This window comes from Mixophyes fleayi, chromosome 7, assembly GCF_038048845.1.
Source record: "Mixophyes fleayi isolate aMixFle1 chromosome 7, aMixFle1.hap1, whole genome shotgun sequence".
Classification (NCBI taxonomy): domain Eukaryota; kingdom Metazoa; phylum Chordata; class Amphibia; order Anura; family Limnodynastidae; genus Mixophyes; species Mixophyes fleayi.
Window position 1 is genome coordinate 112,001,833 of NC_134408.1, and position 22,918 is coordinate 112,024,750.

Consider the following 22,918-nt stretch of genomic DNA (forward strand, 5'->3'; position numbering starts at 1 on the left):
CTCAACTGAGCTTTCCACCATATAACCCCGTTTCATTGAGTTGGTGACATATGGTATGAGTTGAAATTGTAGTACCTTTTATCTGCAGGTCAGCTTGATTCTGACAGGTTGAAAGTGCTCTCTCCACCATTAGAATAATCCCAAGCTGCGCTCTATGATCAAGTTTACTTTTGCCATCCCATCCAGGGAGCTTGGTTATGGTGCCATGAACTTTAAACTTCCTAATAACATTATGTATGGTGGAAACGAGAACACAAAGGTCTCTGGAGATTGATTTGTAGCCTTGAAATTGTCCATGCTTGGCTACAATCTTCTCTCAGACAATTCTCTGACTTTTTCTTTTCTCCAGGCTCATTGCAGTACACACATAGACACAAAACAGGAGAATTAGTCATTTTCTCTATTCAAGCTTGCTTATTAGTGATTTTTATATTTCAAGCACCTGACAGTCACCACAGGTGAGTTCAGTTGCAAGGTGATGGTGAATCACTTGAAATCTAATTGTAACTACATATAAAAGGTGGCAATAATTTTGTCAAGCCCATTTAAGGCTTTTAGTGTGAAATAAGTAACAAATTAGTAAATTATTCTTCTTGTGTTTTATTCCACTGCAACCAAATGAAATACATATGTGGATACCAAAATATATATTTTTTTTTTCAACGCAACAATAATTTGAATAATTGTATAAGTTTATCACTCTGTCTTGTATTTCAGGAATGTTGCCCTACTTCTCCTTACAACAGCTGCTTCAGTTTATTCTGTTTGAGGGCATTTGTTTATGCATAGCTCTCTTAATGTCTCGCAACAGCATCTCAGTGGGTTTGAGGTATTCAGATTGACTTGGTCATTTCAAAACATTGAGTCTTTTCTTTTGCAGCCATTCAGTTGCAGGTTTGCTGGTATGGCCCTAAGTTTTCCTCTAGGGTACTTGGGTATAAAGAAGAATTCATTTTGCATTCAGTGATTGTGAGGCATCAAAGTGCTGGGACTGCAGAATAGCCATAAGTTATCATTTGTCTTGATGGTTGATATGAGATTCTTGTGGTAATGTGCTGTTTGATATTAATCCTCCACACCACGTTTAGCGAAAATCAAACAACTCCGCTTTAATCTTATCCCCCAGACATTGTTCCAGAAATCTTGTTCAGATCGAACTTTGCAAACCTCTGCCAATCTGCAATGTTTTATTTTCTTTTTGTTTGTTTTTTGGATTGGGTGGGGGTTGTAGGTTGGTTGAGAGAAAAGGCTATTCTTCCATGAAAATTATATAAATAGATATAATCTTTCTTACTGTAGCATGATGAAACTTTTTGTAAACTGCTTTCTAACCCTTTCCAGACCGATGAGCAGCAACAGTTGTTTCACTGAGAACATTGTCGATGTCTGTCTTTGGTTGGTGTTAATGTAGATCTGAATGCTACAGATTGAACTGTCGAAGGATTTGCTTTTATATATAGAGTTGGTAACATATCCTGATGGTCAGATAATGAAGGGCAGTTGGTTAGCAGCTCCTGACTCAATTTACATTCGTTTAGACCCAGTAAAGGTGTACCTAATTTTTAACTTCTCCACATCAACTTATTTTTTGTTGACTAAATAATAAATGCTAAATGTATTGTTGGTTATTTATCATATGAGATTAGACTTATGCAATTTCAGGACTTGGTGAGAACTAGATAAATGTTAATTATATCTTGATGGTATGTTGAACCACAGATATGAAGTAACGTGTACAGTCATGGCCAAAAGTTTTGAGAATGACACAAGTATTGGTTTTCACAAAGTTTGCTGCTTCAGTGTATTTAGGCTTTTTTGGCAGATGTTGCATTTTTATATTGAAGTAAAATTACAAGCATTTCATAAGTGTCAAAGGCTTTTATTGACAATTATATTAAGTTTATGCAAAGAGTCAATATTTGCAGTGTTGACCCTTCTTTTTGAAGACCTCTGCAATTCGCCCTGGCATGCTGTCAATCAACTTCTGGGCCATATACTGCTTGATAGCCACCCATTCTTGCCTAATCAATTGGAGTTTGTCAGAATTTGTGGGTTTTTGTTTGCCCACCCGCCTCTTGAGGATTGACCACAAGTTCTCAATGGGATTAAGGTCTGGGGAGTTTCCTGGCCATAGACCCAAACTTTCGATATTTTGAAACCCCGAGCCACTTAGTTATCACTTTTGCCTAATGGCAAGGTGCTCCATCATGCTGGAAAAGGCATTGTTCGTCACCAAACTGTTCTTGGATGGTTGTGAAAAGTTGCTTTTAGAGGATGTTTACGTACCATTCTTTCTTCATGGCTGTGTTCTTAGCCAAAGGAGTGGGCTCACTCACAATTTTGCCTGAGTGGCAACCCCACACACTAATGTTCTCAGGATGCTTTACTGTTGGCATGACACAGGACTGATGGTAGCGCCCACCTTTCGTTCTCCGGACAATGCCTCTATCGGAGAAAATGACTTTACCCCAGTCCTCAGCAGTCCAATCCATGTACCTTTTGCAGAATATCAGTATGTCCCTGATGTTTTTCCTGGAGAGAAGTGGCTTCTTTGCTGGCCTTCTTGACACCAGGCCATCCTCCAAAAGAATCCGCCTCACTGTGTGTGCAGTTGCACTCACACCAGCCTGCTTCCATTCCACAGCAAGCGCTGCACTGGTGGTGCCTGGATCCCGCAGCTGAATCAACTTTAGTAGACGGTCCTGGCGCTTACTGGACGTTCTTCTGCGCCCTGAAGCCTTCTTCAGAACTATTGAACCTCTATCCTTGAAGTTCTTGATGATCGGATAAATGGTTGATGAAGTTGCAATCTTACTAGCAGCAATATCTTTGCCTGTGAATATCTTTTGGTGCAAAGCAATGATGACTGCACGTGTTTCCTTGCAGCTATCCATGGTTAACAGAGGAAGAACTATGATTTCAAGCACCACCCTCCTTTTAAAGCTTCCAGTCTGTTCTAACTCAATCAGCATGACAGAGTGATCTCCAGCCTTGCCCTTGTCACTCTCACCTGTGTTAACGAGAGAATCACTGACCTGATGTCAGCTGGTCCTTTTGTGGCAGGGCTGAAAAGCAGTGGAAATGTTGTTTTTGGGATAAAGTTCATTGTCATGACAAAGAGGGACTTTGAAATGAATTGTAATTCATCTTATCACTCCATGATATTCTGGTGTATATGCAAATTGCCATCATAAAAACTGAGGCTGCAGACTTTGTGAAATAAAATATTTGTCATTTTCAAAACTTTTGGCCATGACTGTATTTTCAAATGTGTGTGTATGATTTATTATGTTGTTTTTTAAATGTAGCCCCCACATATTATGCAATGCTTTACAGAGACTTAATATACTGTAGTGTTAACAAATTCTCAATGGACAATAAAAGCAAAATTCATGATCCTTTTTCGAATACAAAAAAAAATGCAATAAGTATACATAGTTTTTGTTTTTATCATAGGGATAAGTGATCCCTATTTTGCTAGTATACAAGTTGTGGTCAAGATTCACTGAAAGCAATGCAAGTAGATGTAAAACCACCTATGGAGAAGCTACAAGATAAAGCATTTTGGTTTTAGTTTTAATCCTTATTCACAGTGACAGTTCAACACATCACGAAGAGATTTATGAAAATAACTATAGAAGAGGTCTTATTAGTTGAACATCATGCACACTATGGCATTTGTATAATGTCTGTATATATTCACCTGTCTTGCCTTGGTTTAAAAAGCACTTTTACTGCAATGCGTTTGAAAAAGGCATGTCATATCAATAAAACAGCATATTCTATGGTTGGAGCCTTTTCATGGGTTGGTGCTGCGTGACTGCAATATTCTCTGTGTGTGCTAGGTCTGATTACTGGGTCCAGGGTTTAATTCAGTTCTATGTATTAAATTCACTGAATCTGATGACTCAGATTTCTAGCATTTCAGTGTAGGATGTGTTCTGAGTGGAGAATTACAAACCGTAGTAGCGAGCGGGTCTTCTTTGCAGATATAAAGATAAGTGTTTCAATTGGCATTTGTTGGTGAAACTATAGACATTTCCAGTGTTGTAAATAGTGGTTTTTTTGTATCTATCTCGCCCTCCCTGATTTCCAGAAATATAAAGGCCCATGTACTCCTCATATTAAACATTGGTGTCATCAGATTGCTGAATAATAATAATTTTTATGGATGACTTATTAAAAAAAATAATTTTTACTACCATTTTCAGCCTTCACATGAAGCCCGGTGACGCAGTAATTCTACTGGTAGAAAGTTATTTCATGTCCCGTGTGTGCGTATATGTATATGTGTGGATAGATACATATGCACACTCATACCCCTTATTCAGGGCCATCTTAACAAAATATATATATATATATATATATATATATGAGAGAGAGAGGGGCTCAGTGACCCTTGAAGGTTTCTTTTGCAGGTTATTTCTTTTGCAGGATTTATTCTAATTAAGAGCCCTGCCTATGGGGCCCCCTTGCCCATGGGGCCCCATGGCAGCTGCCCATCGTGCCCAATGGAAAAGATGGCCCTGCCCTTATTCTTAGAGCTACTTATGTTCACTAAAGTTGCCCTCAGGACTTCTGAACATAGTTTGGTATTTATCACTAGGGGTAAGAGTATGGATAATGGAGGAGGGGGGCAATGTCAAATAATTCAAGGCCAGGAACTAGATCCGCAATTTCAGGCTAAGGCAAGGTCATATAAGATGTGCAATCAGGGTTTCAGTCAAGGTCAGTACACAGATTAAACACGTTAATTTGAACATCTAGATAACAGCAAATTAACCTATAATAGGCATCTTTGAGGACAACTATTAAATACGCATCAATATGTATAAGTGATGGCAATTAGCAACTAGTGTCAGCCATCAGTACTACAGTAGAGAAAATAGATTGAGAAATTCTATGACTTCACTAAAATAGCAAGAATTAATGGTTGTAGGCTGAATATAATGGCGTGTATCCATTGTATTGTTTTCTTTGGCTTTTTTGTGATTTAAGTTAAATCTCATAAGCTAGAGCTCATGTTACCTTCTGTATGCCAGATGTCATGTGATGGTTTTTTTTTTTACATCTGGTAATAAAAAGTAAATTAGTAGGTCACAGACTTGCATTTTTTTTGTCATTAAAAAGTCTTCATGATGTATTATGTCTTTTGCACAACTGATGTAAATCACTATTGTAAAGCTATAATATTTATTGAAGTAGCAGGTCATACAAAAAGATGCTGCGTACAGTACAATATATTCAGCAATAGCATTCATCTAAAATTGGCGAAGTGCCTTGTTAGATTCTTTTGAAAAGCAATTCTGGAATTGTTGTATAAAACAATTTAAGAGGATTATTTTTTTCCCTATCCCTGACAAGCAAAACAGTGCAGCCAACTGAATGTTGCTGCTTAGTAAATTTAAAAGCAGGATCTCTTTGACATCCATAGCACACATTTTTTAACATGTGGATAAATGAAAATTAGAGTTAGGTAGGAAGGAGCTCCCTTAGCCAAAAGCATGATGGATTGTTTTCACAGTGTTTTTATGTGCTTACACTTTCTATGATTTAATGGTTTCTTGGTATGATGTTGACTTCACTTTGTTCATTTGGAACTTAGAAACCAATCACCCTCCAAATAGTAGAATGCTGGGTGGCCCTACTGTATTTTCTCTGTTAACACCATATACTCATGGTTTCTGTGTTCTTGAATTCGAATGGAAGTGAGTGTGTCAAGGTTAAGTGTGTGTTGCCAGAATAGGATGTGCACTGTGCAAGGCCCAGCAGAATGGGATGTGCGCTGTGCAAGGCCCAGCAGAATGGGATGGGCGCTGTGCAAGGGCCAGCTGAATGGGATGGGCGCTGTGCAAGGGCCAGCTGAATGGGATGGGCACTGTGCAAGGGCCAGCTGAATGGGATGGGCGCTGTGCAAGGGCCAGCTGAATGGGATGGGCGCTGTGCAAGGGCCAGCTGAGTGGGATGGGCGCTGTCCAAGGGCCAGCTGAATGGGATGGGCGCTGTCCAAGGGCCAGCTGAATGGGATGGGCGCTGTGCAAGGGCCAGCTGAATGGGATGGGCGCTGTGCAAGGGCCAGCTGAATGGGATGGGCGCTGTGCAAGGGCCAGCTGAATGGGATGGGCGCTGTGCAAGGGCCAGCTGAATGTAAAATGTCATCCACTACCAGTTGATAAGGAATTTTGCCCATATATTATTTTTTGTTATCAAATTTGTCTTTACAAACTGATTTCTTCATTTTGAGCAATGGATACATTGGTAAAACAGTGTCCATGTCATTTGGAAGACAGGCTAAATTTGTCTTTGCCAGAGCTATAGACTAGAGCAAACGATAACTCTATTCTGATACCACTATCTAAAGATATATATCTGGGTATATGGATTGAAAATAAAGTTTTCTCAGCTTGACCTACTCTATAGAAACAAACGCTATTTATAGACGCTGTTGCCACCTTAATATCGCCATGGCAAACAGTATAAAACACAATCTGACATTTTTTTTATTTTATTTTTTTGCAATATAAATAAAATACCCACCATTGCAACATGTTATCATACCTTGGTTGGATGACCCTGTGGTCCAGGAGAAATGTTCACTTTGCCAGTAAACTATTCAAACGCTTTTTAATAAGTTGATTAATTATCTGTCCAGAATTCTTACTCCTTCACCATACAGCACTTATAACCTTAGATCCACTTCTAGAAGTCAACTATTTATGAATACATTTATTAAACAATCCTGTTTCTTCTACCAGTTTGTTAAATCTGTCTCTAGCCCAAAATATTTTTAAAACTGTTTCATATTATAAACGTGTATAATTACAAAACATATTTTCTAATAGCAGAAATAATTGTATATGATATACCCAGAACATACTCGAACTGAGCGGTAATTCCCACTGTATTTCTTCTTGGGAAAACATTTTTTTATATTACGTTTGGAACAGTCTGGAACTGCTTGTAATGTCCGTGATGTCTAGCAGGTGGCCCACCACTGGTTTAGCATAGAGCCATAAAATGGAGTAGAGAAGTTTCCAGTCTCGTATTTAGACAGTTGGTGTTGATATCTATCTGTACTACGAACACTTGACATGGTAGATGGACTTTACAATTTGCAATATTAGGTTATTAGTGTACATTTTTATCAGAGTTTATTATGACTGGTTTCTGTTGTGCTTATTATGATATTACAGCAAGGGGCGTATTCAATTGTCAGCGTTAACGCTGCAAAACAAGCGCTAGAAAAATCTTACCGTTAATACGGTAATTACTCGCGGAATTTCAGCTCGCAGCTCCCTGAGCTGCGAGCTGAAATTCCGCGAGTAAACTACCGTATTAACGGTTTTCACGCGCAATATTACTGTATAAACAGTAATATTTTTCGAGCGCTTGTTTTGCAGCGTTATCGCTGACAATTGAATACGCCCCTTAGTGTTCTCTTACACTTTGTTTTAATTTTTTGTATGTCAGTCACAGCATTGTAGCTCACTTCTGTTTATGGTAATTAGAGTTATTTTCATAAAATGCTTGTGTTGTAGGAAACCATATTGTGGGGGGTTCTTTTTGTTTGAAAATAAAAAAAATACTCATTTATATAAAACAAATAGTAAGCTAAACATATAAACATGAAAAGGGATTGTGTTTCTTATGAGTTATTCATAATGAGACATATCCATGAACTCTGCCTCTCCTCTCACTATTTGTTAATGCTGTACTTATCTCTGTAGCTGGTTCTTTGGTCAGACTGCCATGGCCTTAAACAGACAAGGTGCCATCAATAAATGCAAGTGACACAAACAGGATTTCATAAGGTGTTCTTTATCACAGCAAGGGCTAATTAATGTCAGTTTTCATAATTAGGATCACTGACCTCCTTCATGGCTGGGAGATTTCGTATTAACACTCTACTAGAAGCAGAGATTTAACATATTTCACAAAGAACGGAAAGCTGTTAAATATTTCTTGTTCTTTGGAATCATATAGTTTACTTTAGAACAGTAAAATGTAAAAATCATCATCAATTGGTTTGAAAGAGGTTTTGCATGTATTAAATAGTAAAGCCAAAAATGCATTAAAATAATACTATATGGCAGGTTCTTGGAATAAAAGTAAAAAGGAGTGTATAGTGGTCTAAATTTTGTTTCTTCATTTCAATGTCAAGTGATAAAATTGCAATACTGTAAATAATATGCATAGTGGCATATTTGTGTTTATAAAACAATAAACAATTTCCTCTAGAAGTAAGGTGAGCCTAACAAAAGTATTTGGTTTCCACAAGTCTTTCACTGGTAATTTACAGAAACATTTGTTTTATTCTGAATATTGTATATATTTTGAAATCAGAAAATAAAATGGAGTTGACAAAATTATTGGCATCCTAGAGTTAATGTTTGGTAGCACAGCCTTTGATCAAAATTGCTGCAATCAACACCTTTCTGTAGCCATAGATGAGCTTCCTGCATCACTCCCCTGATAGTTTGTTGCATAGTTCTTGCACAAACTGCTCCAGTGCTCCCAGATTTGAATGTTGCCTTCTCCCTTAACTACTAACTAGTGTCTTGCCTTCAACTATTTCTGGGTACTTTTTGAAGAGTGTTTTTTGGTTGTTGTCCTGCTGAAAGACAAAGACTCGGCTTTGATGGAGACACAGCTTTATGACACTGGATTCAAAATTGTGCTCCAACATGGCTTAGTAATCTCCAGGCCTTGCATGATGCCGTGCATACCTCCAAGGCACCCATTGCCAGATGCAGCCAGCCACCCATAAACATCACTGAACCTCCTCCATGTTTGTCTGTAGGGAAGGGTTTGTTTTCATTTTGTGTTCTGTAAACATTAGGATGACAAAAAGCAGTGTGTGCCAGCTTGTACATTGGTGTCACAGAGTTATAGGGTTTTATTGCCCTAATACAGTAGGTGGTGACAGCAATTTGGGGTGTGGGTTATTGATTTAGCTAGATGAGTAACCTGGGTGATGATTGTAAATGTGAATGCTTAAATCGTGTTTAACCCCCTTCAGTAACATTCAAGCCATGGGTGTGGTGAGTGCGTTATTGACAACCAGTTAGAAATATAACTACTTCTACAAGGTGCCAATATTTTTGTCCGGCCCATTTAAGGATTCCTCTGTGGCATAAGCTACAATTTAATATCTATTCTGCATTTTTATGTTCCACTGCAAACCAAAGAAATACATTAAAGAATCAGAAAAATATAGTGCAACACTGTTGAAATTATAAAACATGGATGAAAGAATTTTTATACTTTTATTGTTTAGAATAAAAATATGATATAATTTTAAAACAATATTCCCTTTTTTTTTCATTCTCACATATGAGGATAAAAGTTGTGACGAAAACACCCCAAATAAAGATCTCTTATAAGGCTGATAAAGAGAATAAACTCTCTTAGGTTTTCTAGCAATAGGTAGAGATGGCACAGAGGTATTTATACAGATGTCACGTTAAGGAGTAATATCAAGATCACTATCATCACATCTGTTTTTAAGAAAATTTTACATATGTTTGTAATTTATGTTTTATAATTTCAACAGTGTTGCACTATGATATTTTTCTGATTCTCTTCATAATTCCCATTTGGGAGGGCATAGAGAAGAGGAGAGTCTCTTTAGATAAAACACCGTCAAATATAAGTATTTTGTTAACTTACATTTTTAGATCATTGAATATTTGTTTTGTTTTTTAGTATTTTGTAAAGAACCATTTAGCGCTGAATGTATTCCCATTTTTTAAGTATTTATTTCATATGTATCTTTAGCTATTGTATGTTTAAGAGTCCGTTTAGCTGCATATAAGGAAAGGAATACAAATGTGGACACCAAAATAGTTTTTTAACTTCAACAATTTTCTGTAAGAAATTACGCATTTTAAGAAAAAACTGCAAGGTTGGCAATGCTAATGACAGCTCACAATAATTGGGGGTGGTTGAAATGAGAGAGGGTGATATGAAGAATGAAGATCTTGAGAGATGGAGAAGGGGTTATGCAGTGGATTGGTAGGCTTTTTAGTAAATCTCCATGTAAAAGATGGCTACTGTGATAAATGTAATATTTATATTTTACTTTCCTGACGTTCAGTTAGGTTTCTAAATAATCATTTATATGTGCCTGTATTCAACAAATATGTAAATTTATCTGTGGCATGTTTAAAAAAAACAAAAACAGGAACATAATATAATCTGAGCAAAATAAAAATCAGTTGCTAAAATTGATAAATGCATGTCTGTTTTAACCATGAAGAGCTATTGCAGCACTGTTGAAAAAATATATTCTTGTAGCATTCATTACTATGTTAGTAATATTTCATATTTAACTGTAAGTGAATTTATCCTCTTTCATTCTCAATTATAAAATTGCAGAATGTTCTACTCTTAATATTTATTGATGCAGTAACTCTGCAATAATTCTTTATCGTTTGCAGGTTATATTTTTTTGATTGCAGTAACGTTTAGTTATATTATCAGGGTTTTATGTATATTAAAATGTAGTATTTTACTTTATTTAGTGCCTATAGCAGTTTTTTCCCTTATTTTTTGGTTTAGCACTGTTTAAACCACTCAGATTTTTATGACTTGGACCTTGTATGATGTTCATGTCAGAGCAATGAAAATCCATTATTATGGTAATGATGTGCCCTACTTATTTTTTTAAGTGAGATAAACCATATTTAGAGTTAGGAGCAAACAGAGCTTAGTGTGCAAATATGAACCTGGACTAGCCATGTTGCAATGCAAGTGGTGCAAATGCATATTTTCATGCAGTGAAAATAGCACCTGCTTTTGCATGTAGTATGTATATTGGGTAACTTTATTTTTACACTGAGATTTACAGTTGAGCTTGGACGGGCATTCCTTCAAGCTCTGTATCTGTCTGCACATTTTAAATTTGTCCACCCTGCAGCACAACATGTTTTTGCCAAGGTGCAAAATTGAACCTTCTAGTTGGATTTACTTCTAAAGCTAAATGAGGCCCATAAAAGTAAATATTGAGTAGTGTATTACAGGTCCCCTATAAAACTTAAACAACTCTTCAGGAGACATGCAGAAACAAGAGAAACATTGTATGTATCATAACAAAGTACTTTGCACGATTTCACAAATACTTTGATTTTAGATAATGGTTTGATTAAGCTTTTGATCAAGAGAGAATGCTCAACACAGCACATAGTAATTCAGGAGATGAGTCTGGTGCTCCATTCATGTGATTATGTAAGTGAAGACTGGGAAGGGTCATAATGTGAGGGGGAAAATATAAGTCAACGATCGTTTAGAGACAGACTGTGAGCTAGATATTGAAAGGAGTAGCCAAAAATGCATCTCTATGTGTAACAAAGTTCAAACATCCAACTTGTTTAGATTGACGTTTGTGATGGATGTTTGCCGTATATCCAGCAGTATCCTGAAATTTTGTGGGTAACATGCCAATGTTGCATTAATTTACTGGATAAAATTAAGGAATATATCTCTGTAGACTACTGATTTTTAAGTAAATATGGAAATAAATATGTTGAGTGTTCTGCATCTCTCCATGTAGGCCCCATTATACAATTGTTCAGTGTCTGGTGACAGTACTTTATAAAGGATCTTCAATAACAGTCTAGTTCTAGTATTTTAAGCATCAGTTGATTGCATACATCAGCTCATGCTACTGCCCTTTCACTGCAGATGAAAAGAAGCAGTAAATAATTTGTCACTATGACTTCCGTGAGTGATTCTTTACCTCTTTGTTCCTTTTATTCAACGGGGACATCGAGCCATTCCAAGAAAACTCTCTGACCAAGCACAGCATGATTTGGGTAGAAAATCGATGTTTTACTGCCAAATGTATTGTGTATAGAGCGTTTCTGGCCCTTTTCCACTTGTGATCAAGGGATTTCAACACAAGTAATTGATGCCACTTACGTTTTCTTTCACACTCATGTCTGTAATTAATGACTAAGGTAGCATATACATGCCAAAGGATCGTGGATAATGTACTATTTACAAAAGCTATAGTCTAATGATTGGAAAAGTTCATTAAAGTCTTTTATGAAGAATGTATAACAGCAGACTGTGCCCTGTTGAACAGAATACTCATCTAAAAAAAATTAACTAACCCTGTGATATCCCACATTGGGGCAAAGTTTAAATCTGAAGAACGTAATTATGTTGTACTCCATGGGAAAAGCAGCCATATTTGTAGAGAGAAAAAACATTTCCCAGGCTTGTCAATTATGTGGCTAGACCACATGGCTCCCCGAGAGACACATTCCACCTGCAGCAATTCACATATTGTATCTATATTGTAAATGGAGCATTCCCATTATAACAAATTGTTCTGCTTTAAGGGGAATTTGCAGCATTACTAGACACCAAACACATGCACAGCTGGCGGACTCACACTACAATCATAATCTTTATCTGTTTATCATGCGGTAGTTAAGGGCGTTATTAGGGCATCAACAAATGTTTGAAAAAAAATCTGTAGTGGGTACTGTAATCTTACTGAATTTTGACTGTAATGTACAGTCTCTTGTGGTAATGCCAGGTTTGAGGTGCAGTAATTTGTGATTCTTGTGACTGTCTTCTACTAGAAATTTACCATTACCATTGTTATTACCATTGTTCTGGTCACCTGAGTTGTACAATAAAAATAAAAAATTATGTTTAAGTGGGCAGAGGGTTTAATCTGCGTGGAAAGGGTGGCTGAGTTGCTTTGTTGATGTATTTTTATATAATTTTACATGCACTACTGTAAGCTGCTGTTTGTATTGATTGGTTAATACATGTATTATAAGGTCTGAATATAAAGATCTTTACAATAAGAGCATTGTGTGCATTATTGTGCCCAAAAGGGTGTTTGTTTAAAATATATTGGATAGATTTAATAATGGTTTGCTCACTTTGCATAAAGCTGCACTGCCACTTAGCAAACTTTAGTCCTAAGGTGCCCTGTCCCCATAGCCAGAACTCTGAGAGCTGCTACATGCAAACGTTTTGTTAACCATCTTTAAATGACTTCACCATGGTGAGCGGGAACATGCCTCCCAAGTTCCTGCAAGTCGGAACAAACATGCTGACCGCAGGACAGTCCCCTTAAATCAGGACAGTTGACAGGAATGTGTAATTTTTTACGTAGGGTTTTTTCCTTTTGTTGCCGTTTTTTGTTTTTTTTTTATAAAGCAATCTGACTGGTTTATAACCACATTTATTTCTAAACTTTATTCTAGTCACATTCCAGTTTGTAGCTACGTGTATGTTGTTTTTGCCTTCATTTTTTTTTTCTAATTTGCTTGTCCAGTATTTAGCTGCTGTAAAGTGACCGTAATAGAGACCTGGTTTTCCACCATAATAATGATACAACGCCTTTGATCTTTTTAATAACAAAATAATTTATTAATATCTCATTAATTATTGGGATATAATGCAATTTGCAACTTTTTTTACTATTTTAGTCGTGTGGAAAAACATGCACCCCAGACATCTCAAATGTACTTAAGAGGTATTATTTTACACAACTTTTTTAAACATTCACCTTGTATCACGCCAACCGTAAACAAGGAATATAGTTGTAATACTTATGCATCCCAACTAGAAAACCGTAAGAGAGACTTATGCAATTCCTTTGTTTGACCAGGCTTTATACCACCTAAATATTACACATCTATTGTTCCCCACGTCAGATAGCCCACCATTATGTGTTAATCGCTAAATAAATACCAATCTATAATTCATTTCACTATACTGCATTTTCGATATAAACGAACAAAAGATTTATCCTTTCCCTCACGGACAAAAGGTACAAAATCTTTTACTTTACAAAGATACCTTTGAGATCAAGTATGCAGTACATAAAATGCTTGCATACAATATCGATAATACATTATAGTTTCAGTAGACATGATGGTAATATAGATTTTACTAAGCTACTTCAGAAGTGAATTATAATCCAAATCTTACTTGTTAGCCTATTCTGTTGTGTTAACTTTATAATTCAGTTATTCTCATTTCTCTATTAAAATTCAGAGGTTCCTGTGTGGGTGTATATGTATTTACGAGTGTGTGTATGCTGAAAGACAGAATGTATATGAGGGTTATCAGTATTTGCTCTTTGTGTGTGCTTTTTTATGTAGAGAGAGAGCGAAAACAAGTTTGTGTAAGTAAGGAGAGATATTAAATGAGAGAGACAAAGCAAGAGATATGAAAGCTTGAACAATATGCCTGAGATAGGAAGTATCAAGGAGGAGGGGGTAGTAAAGCATGTGTAAAAGAAAGTTAAATATTATGTTTACATGCAAGCAGATTGCAGGAATATATATATATATATATATATGTGTGTGTGTGTGTGTATTCACACAGTCAAGTCCATAAATATTGGGACATCGACACAATTCTCATATTTTGGGCTCTATACACCACCAGAATGGATCTGAAATTAAACTAACAAGATGTGCTTTAACTGCAGACTTACAGCTTTAATTTGAGGGTATTTACATCCAAATCAGGTGAACGGTGTAGGAATTACAACAGTTTCTATATGTGCCTCTTTAAATTAGAGATGCTCACTGACCCGCGTGTTTTGGTTTTGGATCTCGATTACCGTCGTGTTTTGGTTTTGCCAAACCGCCATTGCGTGTTTTGGTTTGGTTTGGTTTGGTTTGGTTTTGTTTTGATATTTGTTTAAAAAAAAAATTTGGCCATAAAATAACATAATTTAGGTATTATTTTGTACCTACATTATTATTACCCTCACTAGCACTAATTTCCAGTCATTTCCATTCAATTTTGCCCACCTCCTAGGTCACAATATGATTTTCATACACTTTCAAAGAAAAATTACTGCAGTTCTTGCCAGTGATAAGAAAAAGGCCATTGTCATGCCTGGGCATAAGGCCAAAAATCCACCTCTTAAGTGTGGAATTATTTTTACACAAATCCTGACAACAGTTGTCTAGCCATTTGTAGCATTTTTAAAGCCACACTCAGTAGAGGTAGGGACCTTAACCATCTGGGATCCTCATCCATGTTACGTCATTTTCCAGCGAGTTCTTGGAAAGCTGTTGGGAAAATCAGAAACTTAGGTTAAAAAAAAATAACAACAAGCAGTCCAGTATCATCTGCCTCCCTTCTCTTATCTACATCCCAGCACCTGCAATGTCTCTTCCCCCCCCCCCCCCAACACCTTCATCATCAATACCCCCATAACCAATAATTTACAGTTAAACAATCCTTTGCAAGAGGAAGCAAGTATGAAAATCTGTAACCCAGTCGCAAAGGATCCAAGACCTATCGACATCTTGTTGAGACGTCTTCTCCTTCAGTTTCTCAGGCAACTGCTTGTTGTACAAAAATTGCTTTCCCAAGACACTCAGTGGTGATGCAGATGATTCCGCACAACATTTAGATATTTGCTCTGCTGTAAAAGAATTGGCCAAAAATCGTGACAGCTCTGCCCTAAAATGAACTACTAATTCCATTTTGAAGGACATTATCGGCAATTACATCATAGTACATAGACTTCTATGATGGTGGGATGAATTAGTATTGTTTAAGGAAGATTAGCAGTGAACCCTGCCACCTCTCCTGTTTCTGAGTGACCTATGGTACAATAAAATGTAACTGCAGATTTACACCAAGAGTGTCAGCCCTATTATTTCTATTTCAGCAACTACAATTAGCAATGGAGCTCTTCTCTTTGGGTGTTGCCTATATAACGCAGTAGAATTTGCCTGCGAATTCTACAGACAAGCCTGCTTGTCTTCCTTTTCATCAATGACTCTTAGCAATTGAGCACTCGACTTTGGGTGTATATTACACCCAAACCGTATTAGTGCAAATTAGGAAAAATACACTTTAATTCCTGCTAGGCCCTCCACCATCCTTTGAATGTTAATAGTAGGATTGGTTGCAGTTATGGGCAAGGTCACACATCTTTTTGTCAAATCCTTCAAACCAGCCCAGATGTCAAACTGTTGTGGTCTGCCACCTGCGTCATCTCTGCTTGTGTTTGGAAAGTGCAAATTGGTGCCAGAACCTCACGTGCCTGAACTGCTGCCACTGGCGCAGGACTTACACAATCAACCGCATCCTCATCAGCGCCCTCGTCAGCTACCCAAATCTCCCCCTCATCCTCTTCTAATTCCAAAGTGTCATCCTCACTTGGTGTATCACCGGCTACACTAGGGCTGTTCAGGCACACATCAGCAGAACTGCTGAAAGGCCCCTTTATGGGTACATTATCAGAGTGCTCACGATTAGACATTCCACTGTTGGATGGACTCTCCTCAGGGATTGGTGTCATTTGTGATTCAGACCAAACATTTTCCTCTCATGCCTTACTGTTATCTTGCAGCTCGGCTTTGATGCGTAACAGTAGTTGTGCACCACTTGTAGGCTCGGTAACATTTTTTGATCTGCCACTAATAGACAAAGGTGAAGGCCTCATTCTCTCTTTGCCACAGCGTGTGTAGAATGGCATGTTGGCAATTTTTTTTTTATCGGCACTTAACTTTTCCTCAGTTACACTTCTCTTGCGCTTCAACACAGTAATTTTTTAGGGTTTTTTTTTTTTTTTTTTTACTGATTTCAAAAGACTGTGTAGTTTGACATCACCTTTCCCAGATGACGTACTGGAAACACTACCATCAGGACTGGTGACAGAACCTGGTTGCTGATTTTGCTCATGTGCACTGCTTTGAATCCATTATGAGCCCAATGCACTTGTAGTGCTACAAATTGTTTTAGATACTGCTGACAAATATGACTTTTGACAGCCAGAAAAATGAATGCAAAAGAATGGGGGACACCCCAAAACACTTGTAGTGCCAAATATTGAAAAAAAAAAAAGACTCCTATCCTCCTCTCTTCTCTTCTCTATCAATTGTTATCAGAATTGTAATCAGAATTGTTAGCAGAATTGGATGAAAAATAAGGTATATTCTCTGTTCCTGCTCTAATCAGCCTGTGACTACAACCTGCTCTGTCCCTCTGTCAAATGGCGATGGATTGCTGTGGAGGCTGGTATTTAAAATTTTCAATTATCGCGAAAACCGAGCCCCGAGATCCGACGACGTCACAATGATGTTTGGCCTCGATTTGGAATCCGAGCGGGCGGGAGAGTACCGAGCCTGCTCGGCTCGGTACTCGTATAGGCAAAGTTCGGTTCTCGGGGAACCAAGCCCGTCCATCTCTAGTTTATATTCCCTTTGATTTCTTTACAGATACAGAAGTTTAATGGTAAAAATGTTTTATTTCCTGGTTTCATAGGTAATCTATATCAAACACCATAAATACTCTCATTTGCTCACCTTGCACACTGCTCGAGATCAGTTTATGCTGTGGTCCCTCTGGCATAATCGCAATAATAGCGTTCTTAGCCTTCATATATTCTGGAAAACAGGTGCCATTTTGATTATTATAACGGTACAGGTATGTGTCTAAATCATTTAGTTGTCTGCACAGGTTCACTGAAATACCTTTATGTATAACTTCTTTCATATCTTGGTATTCAACATCAATTTTTTCTTGTTGGATCACAGGTGTTACATTAGTGGTATCAGTGGCATCTAAACAAGCCTTCTCACCTTTCATTTTTCGTTCTGACATAAAAAATATCTATGTTACAAATCAGGCGTTTGCATTGCTTCGTGTGAAACTAGAATGAAATACATAAAGTCCTTCAAACAGATACACTACACGTGCTATTCACTTTTTTTAATGTCGTAGTCGTACTGGTCCGGTACTTTTACCATCATCTCCACCTCTCTTGGGCTCATTGGCTTTGCTCTTTGCTCTTCTTCAGCATCTCCATCCCTTACCTTAACTTTTTCAAAAAATTTTGGCCCTTCCAGCACCATCTGACTCTGTCTCCATCTCCATAGCTGCAACCCCCACTGACGCCTTCTCTTCCCCGCCATCTTCTTACGCTCCTTGGCGCCAGGGAAGCTCCTCTGTCATTTTATACACTCAGACATGGGCGTTCGTTTCTGCTGTGGACCAATCAACGATGATTCCCACAGAGAATGAAGCATTGTGGGTGATGCCTTTTCGTGTATAATAGTCTCATATATGGAGATTTTGAGCTATAACTTAAACCCATACAGGACCATTACATATGAAGGGATTTTATCATTGGGGAATAATTATTGCATTGCACTTTACAAGTTAAATGTGTTTTCTAAATTTTATGTATGGTAATAAACTTCTGTTTTATAGGAATGAATGAAGAGACAGTGTGATCTTCTCTTTATGCAGTTTTGGGTGTTAACTGTAGTGAATACTCTGCCCCTTTATGCTACTGTCTTTGGTATATCGTTACATGCCCCGCAAATATTGTTTCAGTGTGTACGAAATTAAAATCACGACAGCATAGCTGTAAAAAGTCGCTACCGGGATGGCCGCTCTTCCCTTTATCGTCTGAAAAGAGGCTAGTGTGTATGCAGTCCATGGACCGAGCGATCGGATGTAAAATCGATTGGCAGAAAAAGTTGGTGGAAAATCCTGTAGTGTGTACCCAGCTTTAAGGAGTGTCTGGTGGATAAATGCAGGGGCAGCATGGTAAAAAATAATAATGGTACAATTTAATTTTCATAAATGATAATGGATTATATAGTCAGTGAAGAAGTTCTAAAAATAGTATATTAGAACTGTAGATGTGAAATGAAAAGAATGTGATGATTAATGAAAATTATTGGTAAAAAATAGGATGGTATACAGAGCAGATATTATGGATTAATGTGTACTAATATAAAGGTAAATAAAAATGTGTACGTTGGATAAACCACAAATAAGAGTTTGTGAACATTATAGGTGGTAATGGAGTTGCTTTGGAGTTAATTAATTAATAGAAGTATATAAGAGCTAATATGGCTAATCATTGACTGCAAATGGAAGTTGAATAAACTGACTATATTATAATGCTTAGGGTGCTTAAGAGTTAACAGTATATAGTGACAACTGAAATAAGCTTTTGCGGAAGTTCAATAAAGTATGCGAAAATTTGTCACAGTATCTAAACTTGCACTTTCTTTAGAAATCTACCTCACACGTAACAAAGGAAAAAGAGAAGTTGCGGTTGGGCCTATGCTGGTAAATGATTTTTCAAATGGAGGTCAGATGTGTCCATAAGTTACAGCTATAGAAATTGGCTATAAGACTTTAATGTTGCACTTATCTACATATTTATTTTGTGGTTTAAACGTATAAAAAAAGACATGAAAAATTAGTTATTGATGACCATTGTACATTTGGAATTGAATAGTTTGTACTGTACGTACAAAATAAAACTTAGCATATTCTGAAGAGACTCTATTCATTTTCCAGAGCATGGCCTGGCTGTCAAATTTTACCAGGGGGAGTGACACTCTGCTCAGCAGCTTATTAGGAGTATTTTAAAGAGGAAAAAATGCAGGTAGCCTGCTATGGGACCGGCCTGTATAAGTGAGGCAGTGATGGAAGTGATTGTGGTCAAATGGATATGAGAAGATAAAATAAAGATAATGTTTCTGATGCGTGCAATAAGGACTTGCACACAAACTGCTAGATAACTATAGCCATGTTTAAACAGGAACAGAACACACAACATCCAGGTCAAAGGTAAAGTCTGGCAATATTAACCAATAACATTACACCACAGGGTGGGGCCTGACATAAGGATAACATCTCCCATTACTTTTTTTGTGTGTATTATAACACAGCTAGAAGTCTACTATATGTCTATAAATTGAGTCTATCATGGGGCCATATCTCACAACAGCTCTGGGAATAAACCGTGCTCTGTCGGGGTCTGTGTAGTTTTAGTAGGCGTGACCTGTACTGAGAAATCCCAATGGTATATTTGGATACTCTCTGCCATAGTTGAATGTTCCATTCTTTCATTCCGACCACTCTCTGGTATCACAACGAGATCTTTTAGCTTCCTGACCTGACAGTGGCTTCATTGGACTGTGTGGTTCCACTTTCAGGCCATGGGCAGATTGTCCACCAAAGTTTGGCTTCCCTGACCATTCTGCTACTCGCAGGTCCACGCGATTGTGCCTATATAGAGTATCATCCACAAGATAGGAGTGTGGTGCAACCTACCCCACACGGGAACCTAGCTAGTCTCCAGCAGCTTGTGTGATCTCTAGGAAAGGGCTTCATCTGGACTGGTTAGCTGATGTTAAATTCTGGCAGTTCCTTGGCTGATGAATTGTACCCCAATTTTGAAATCTGCTTCCTCTGCTGTAGTTTCTCTGGTACATGTTGTATCACACTTGACTGAAGCATTGTGTTTGCAACTGGCAAGAACGACTTAAGTCTCCTTGACATCAGGTGCTGGTCTGGACTACTATGATTAATTTGAGTTTGGATTTTGTTTCCTCCCAAATAAGATGTAATTTATGTAACATTTCCATGGTACTAGGTGTAGTTTTGTATGGATTGTTTCTATGTGGAGAGTTTTCTTCCCATATATGTTCATTTACAGTTTGCCATAAATATGGTTCCAATAGCTGTTACTTGTATCTGTTGGTAGTATGTGTCTTGGTAGATAAAATAGTTGTGTGCAAGAATATTTTATTCTATTTATTATGAAGTTTGTTGGGTCTCTTATCAATTTATACACCCTCTACTAGTGTTCAGTTATGGTTTAGAATGCTATCATATAGTGAGTTAACATCTATTGTGCATCAGTTGTTTTAATCTTTCCATGTGTGGTCTTTGTGGATGTGCGGGACAGGTATTTTGTTGAGGTCTGTAATACATTTTGTTGTATCAGATGTTACATTTTATATGTGTAGGGGTCTGACTGGTGTGTTACCTTCTGTATATTGAATTCGCTATAATATTTCTCTTTTTTTGGAATCTGATTTAATGACTATAACTGAGTGTTTTGGGGTTTTTTTTTTTAGTAGTTTGATTGTGACATGTGAAATAGACATTATGATGTTTCCTTACTTTCATGACTTAAGACATCAGGGAGGCTCCAACAACTGTATTTCCAAAGAAAAAATTAAAAGTTATATATGATTAAGGGGTTGGTTTAGAGTGATGGTACGTAGTACTTTAAGGTGGCATTCTTATCACAGACTGCATGCCCACAGGAAGCTTCACAAAGTCTTTGCAGACAGACACCAACCATCAGAAAACTGAATGGGGTCAGTAGATCATTGTATGGATCTGGCACTCAAATAGGTTCACAAAATAAATAAATTCTGGTTGTCTAAGCTTTTTTTTTTCAGTTTGTTAATGACACATATTGTCTTTGTCTGTGTTTTGCATCCTTGTCCTAGCTTGAGGTGGCTGCAGTGTTTTCCCATACCGCCCTTCGTTTTTTTGCAGGCAGCATCGGGACTGGGGATTTGGCTATGCCAGATGGGGGCATGACCTCACCACCTGGGGCATATCTACTCGCCTAAATCGGGACCGTCCCGCCTAAATCGGGACCGTCCCAAGATATGCCTTCCACAGGAGTTAACAATATGCTCCCTGAAGGCAGGAAATTAAGCAGAACCGTTTTATTTCCCAACACTTATTCTTAAAATTGTATGCAGTACTGTGTTTTCCTAATGCTCTTTAAAATGTGGGACTAAATACTACTTTAACCATAATACATTTCACCACCGCCACCCATGTTCCTGGTATTATTTTTACCTTTTATGGTTGGTTTGTGATGTAGTTACAGTTTACAATTAAAATGTTTTGGTTACAGTTACTATACAAGACTTGTTTCGAACTATAACGTGATGACTGTGGCTCATTGAGGTAGCATCCTTGGGCTGGTAAAGTGTAAAGTAGCACAGTAGTTGCCTTGACACTCTGTCTGATGCATAATTCTCCATGTTTTTGTCTGGTCTTGAAGAGCATTAAACAATAAAAACTGCTCACTCACCTATAAAAACCAATCCTGTTCATCTAGTACTGGACACATAAGGGTATGTATGTCAGTGGACAACAGGAGGAAATTTTATATATATATATTCTGCTATAACTCCAGAGGTTCCAGCTAGTGGCCTGTAAAATTAACCCATTTCTCATGCCCATATGTTCTTTTTGTGCAAGAACTGTTGCGCAAGCATTGAAAATTATAAAGGTATAATATATTTTAATAATGTATATGGTGTAAATGTATTATTATAGAGATGTATTTATATGTTTTAAACCTTTCTGCAATCACTATATTCCATACAAAATTGCAACTGTAATTTGACATAAGTTCCTATGAGGGCTTGAATCACATGCATTTTTTATATTTATATGTCTGTAGGGTGAGCCAATATGGTCCATGTGTGATTTCTTTGATTAACAGCATAGTTGATTGTGACAAGTAAAATGAACAAACCGAATACTCCACTTAAGTAACTCATTGCAGCACAATACAACCCATCTGTCCAAACAATAACACTCTGATCAAGTGAGAAATTTAAGCCACCTCTAACCCACTTTGATTCAGCTGCTATTGCAGTTCATAAAGGATAGTTATAGGCAGTAATTGAAAAGGACAATTTGCAGTAAAAATAAAAAGGCAGATCATTTTGAATGAAGGTTACAGCATATGTTTCCAGTCCACCAGTTTTCCTAAATGTCCCATGTTATGTTTTGTGTAATGTGTCAAATGAATTGTAATAATACAAGTTATATGGCTGAGGACTTCCTCTATTGTTTAACATTAGGTCATTAAATATGGCTGCCTAAAGTTTTTCCAATCTTCAATTAAGTAAAATACAATAAGTAGTTTAGGTTGTTGTTCTTTTTATCAGTGTGATACTGTGCTAGCCAACTGAATAGATGCAGGATTATTGAATTGAATGTCTAGCTAATTCTTAAGAGCTTGCTGGCTTTCAAGAAACAAGAATTCCTTTTTCAGTTAAGGTCTACAAGGGTCATTGTATCCCAAAAGCTTGCAACTTCTATGGAAGGTCTGTGTGCTACTGTTATTGTTTTC

The 22,918-nt window shown here is 37.3% G+C and overlaps 1 protein-coding gene across 2 annotated transcripts in view; it reads left to right on the forward strand.

The window, feature by feature from the left end:
* UBE2F (ubiquitin conjugating enzyme E2 F (putative)) overlaps window positions 1-22,918 on the forward strand; it is a 169,108-nt gene that overhangs the window by 140,813 nt on the left and 5,377 nt on the right. The window contains exon 10 of one of the 2 annotated variants that reach the window (XM_075180344.1): window positions 19,028-19,083. The exons of the other annotated variant lie outside the window; for it this stretch is intronic. Within the exon in view, the coding sequence (XP_075036445.1) occupies window positions 19,028-19,083 (56 nt within the window). The remainder of the gene's footprint in view (window positions 1-19,027; window positions 19,084-22,918) is intronic. 2 annotated transcript variants of the gene reach the window in all.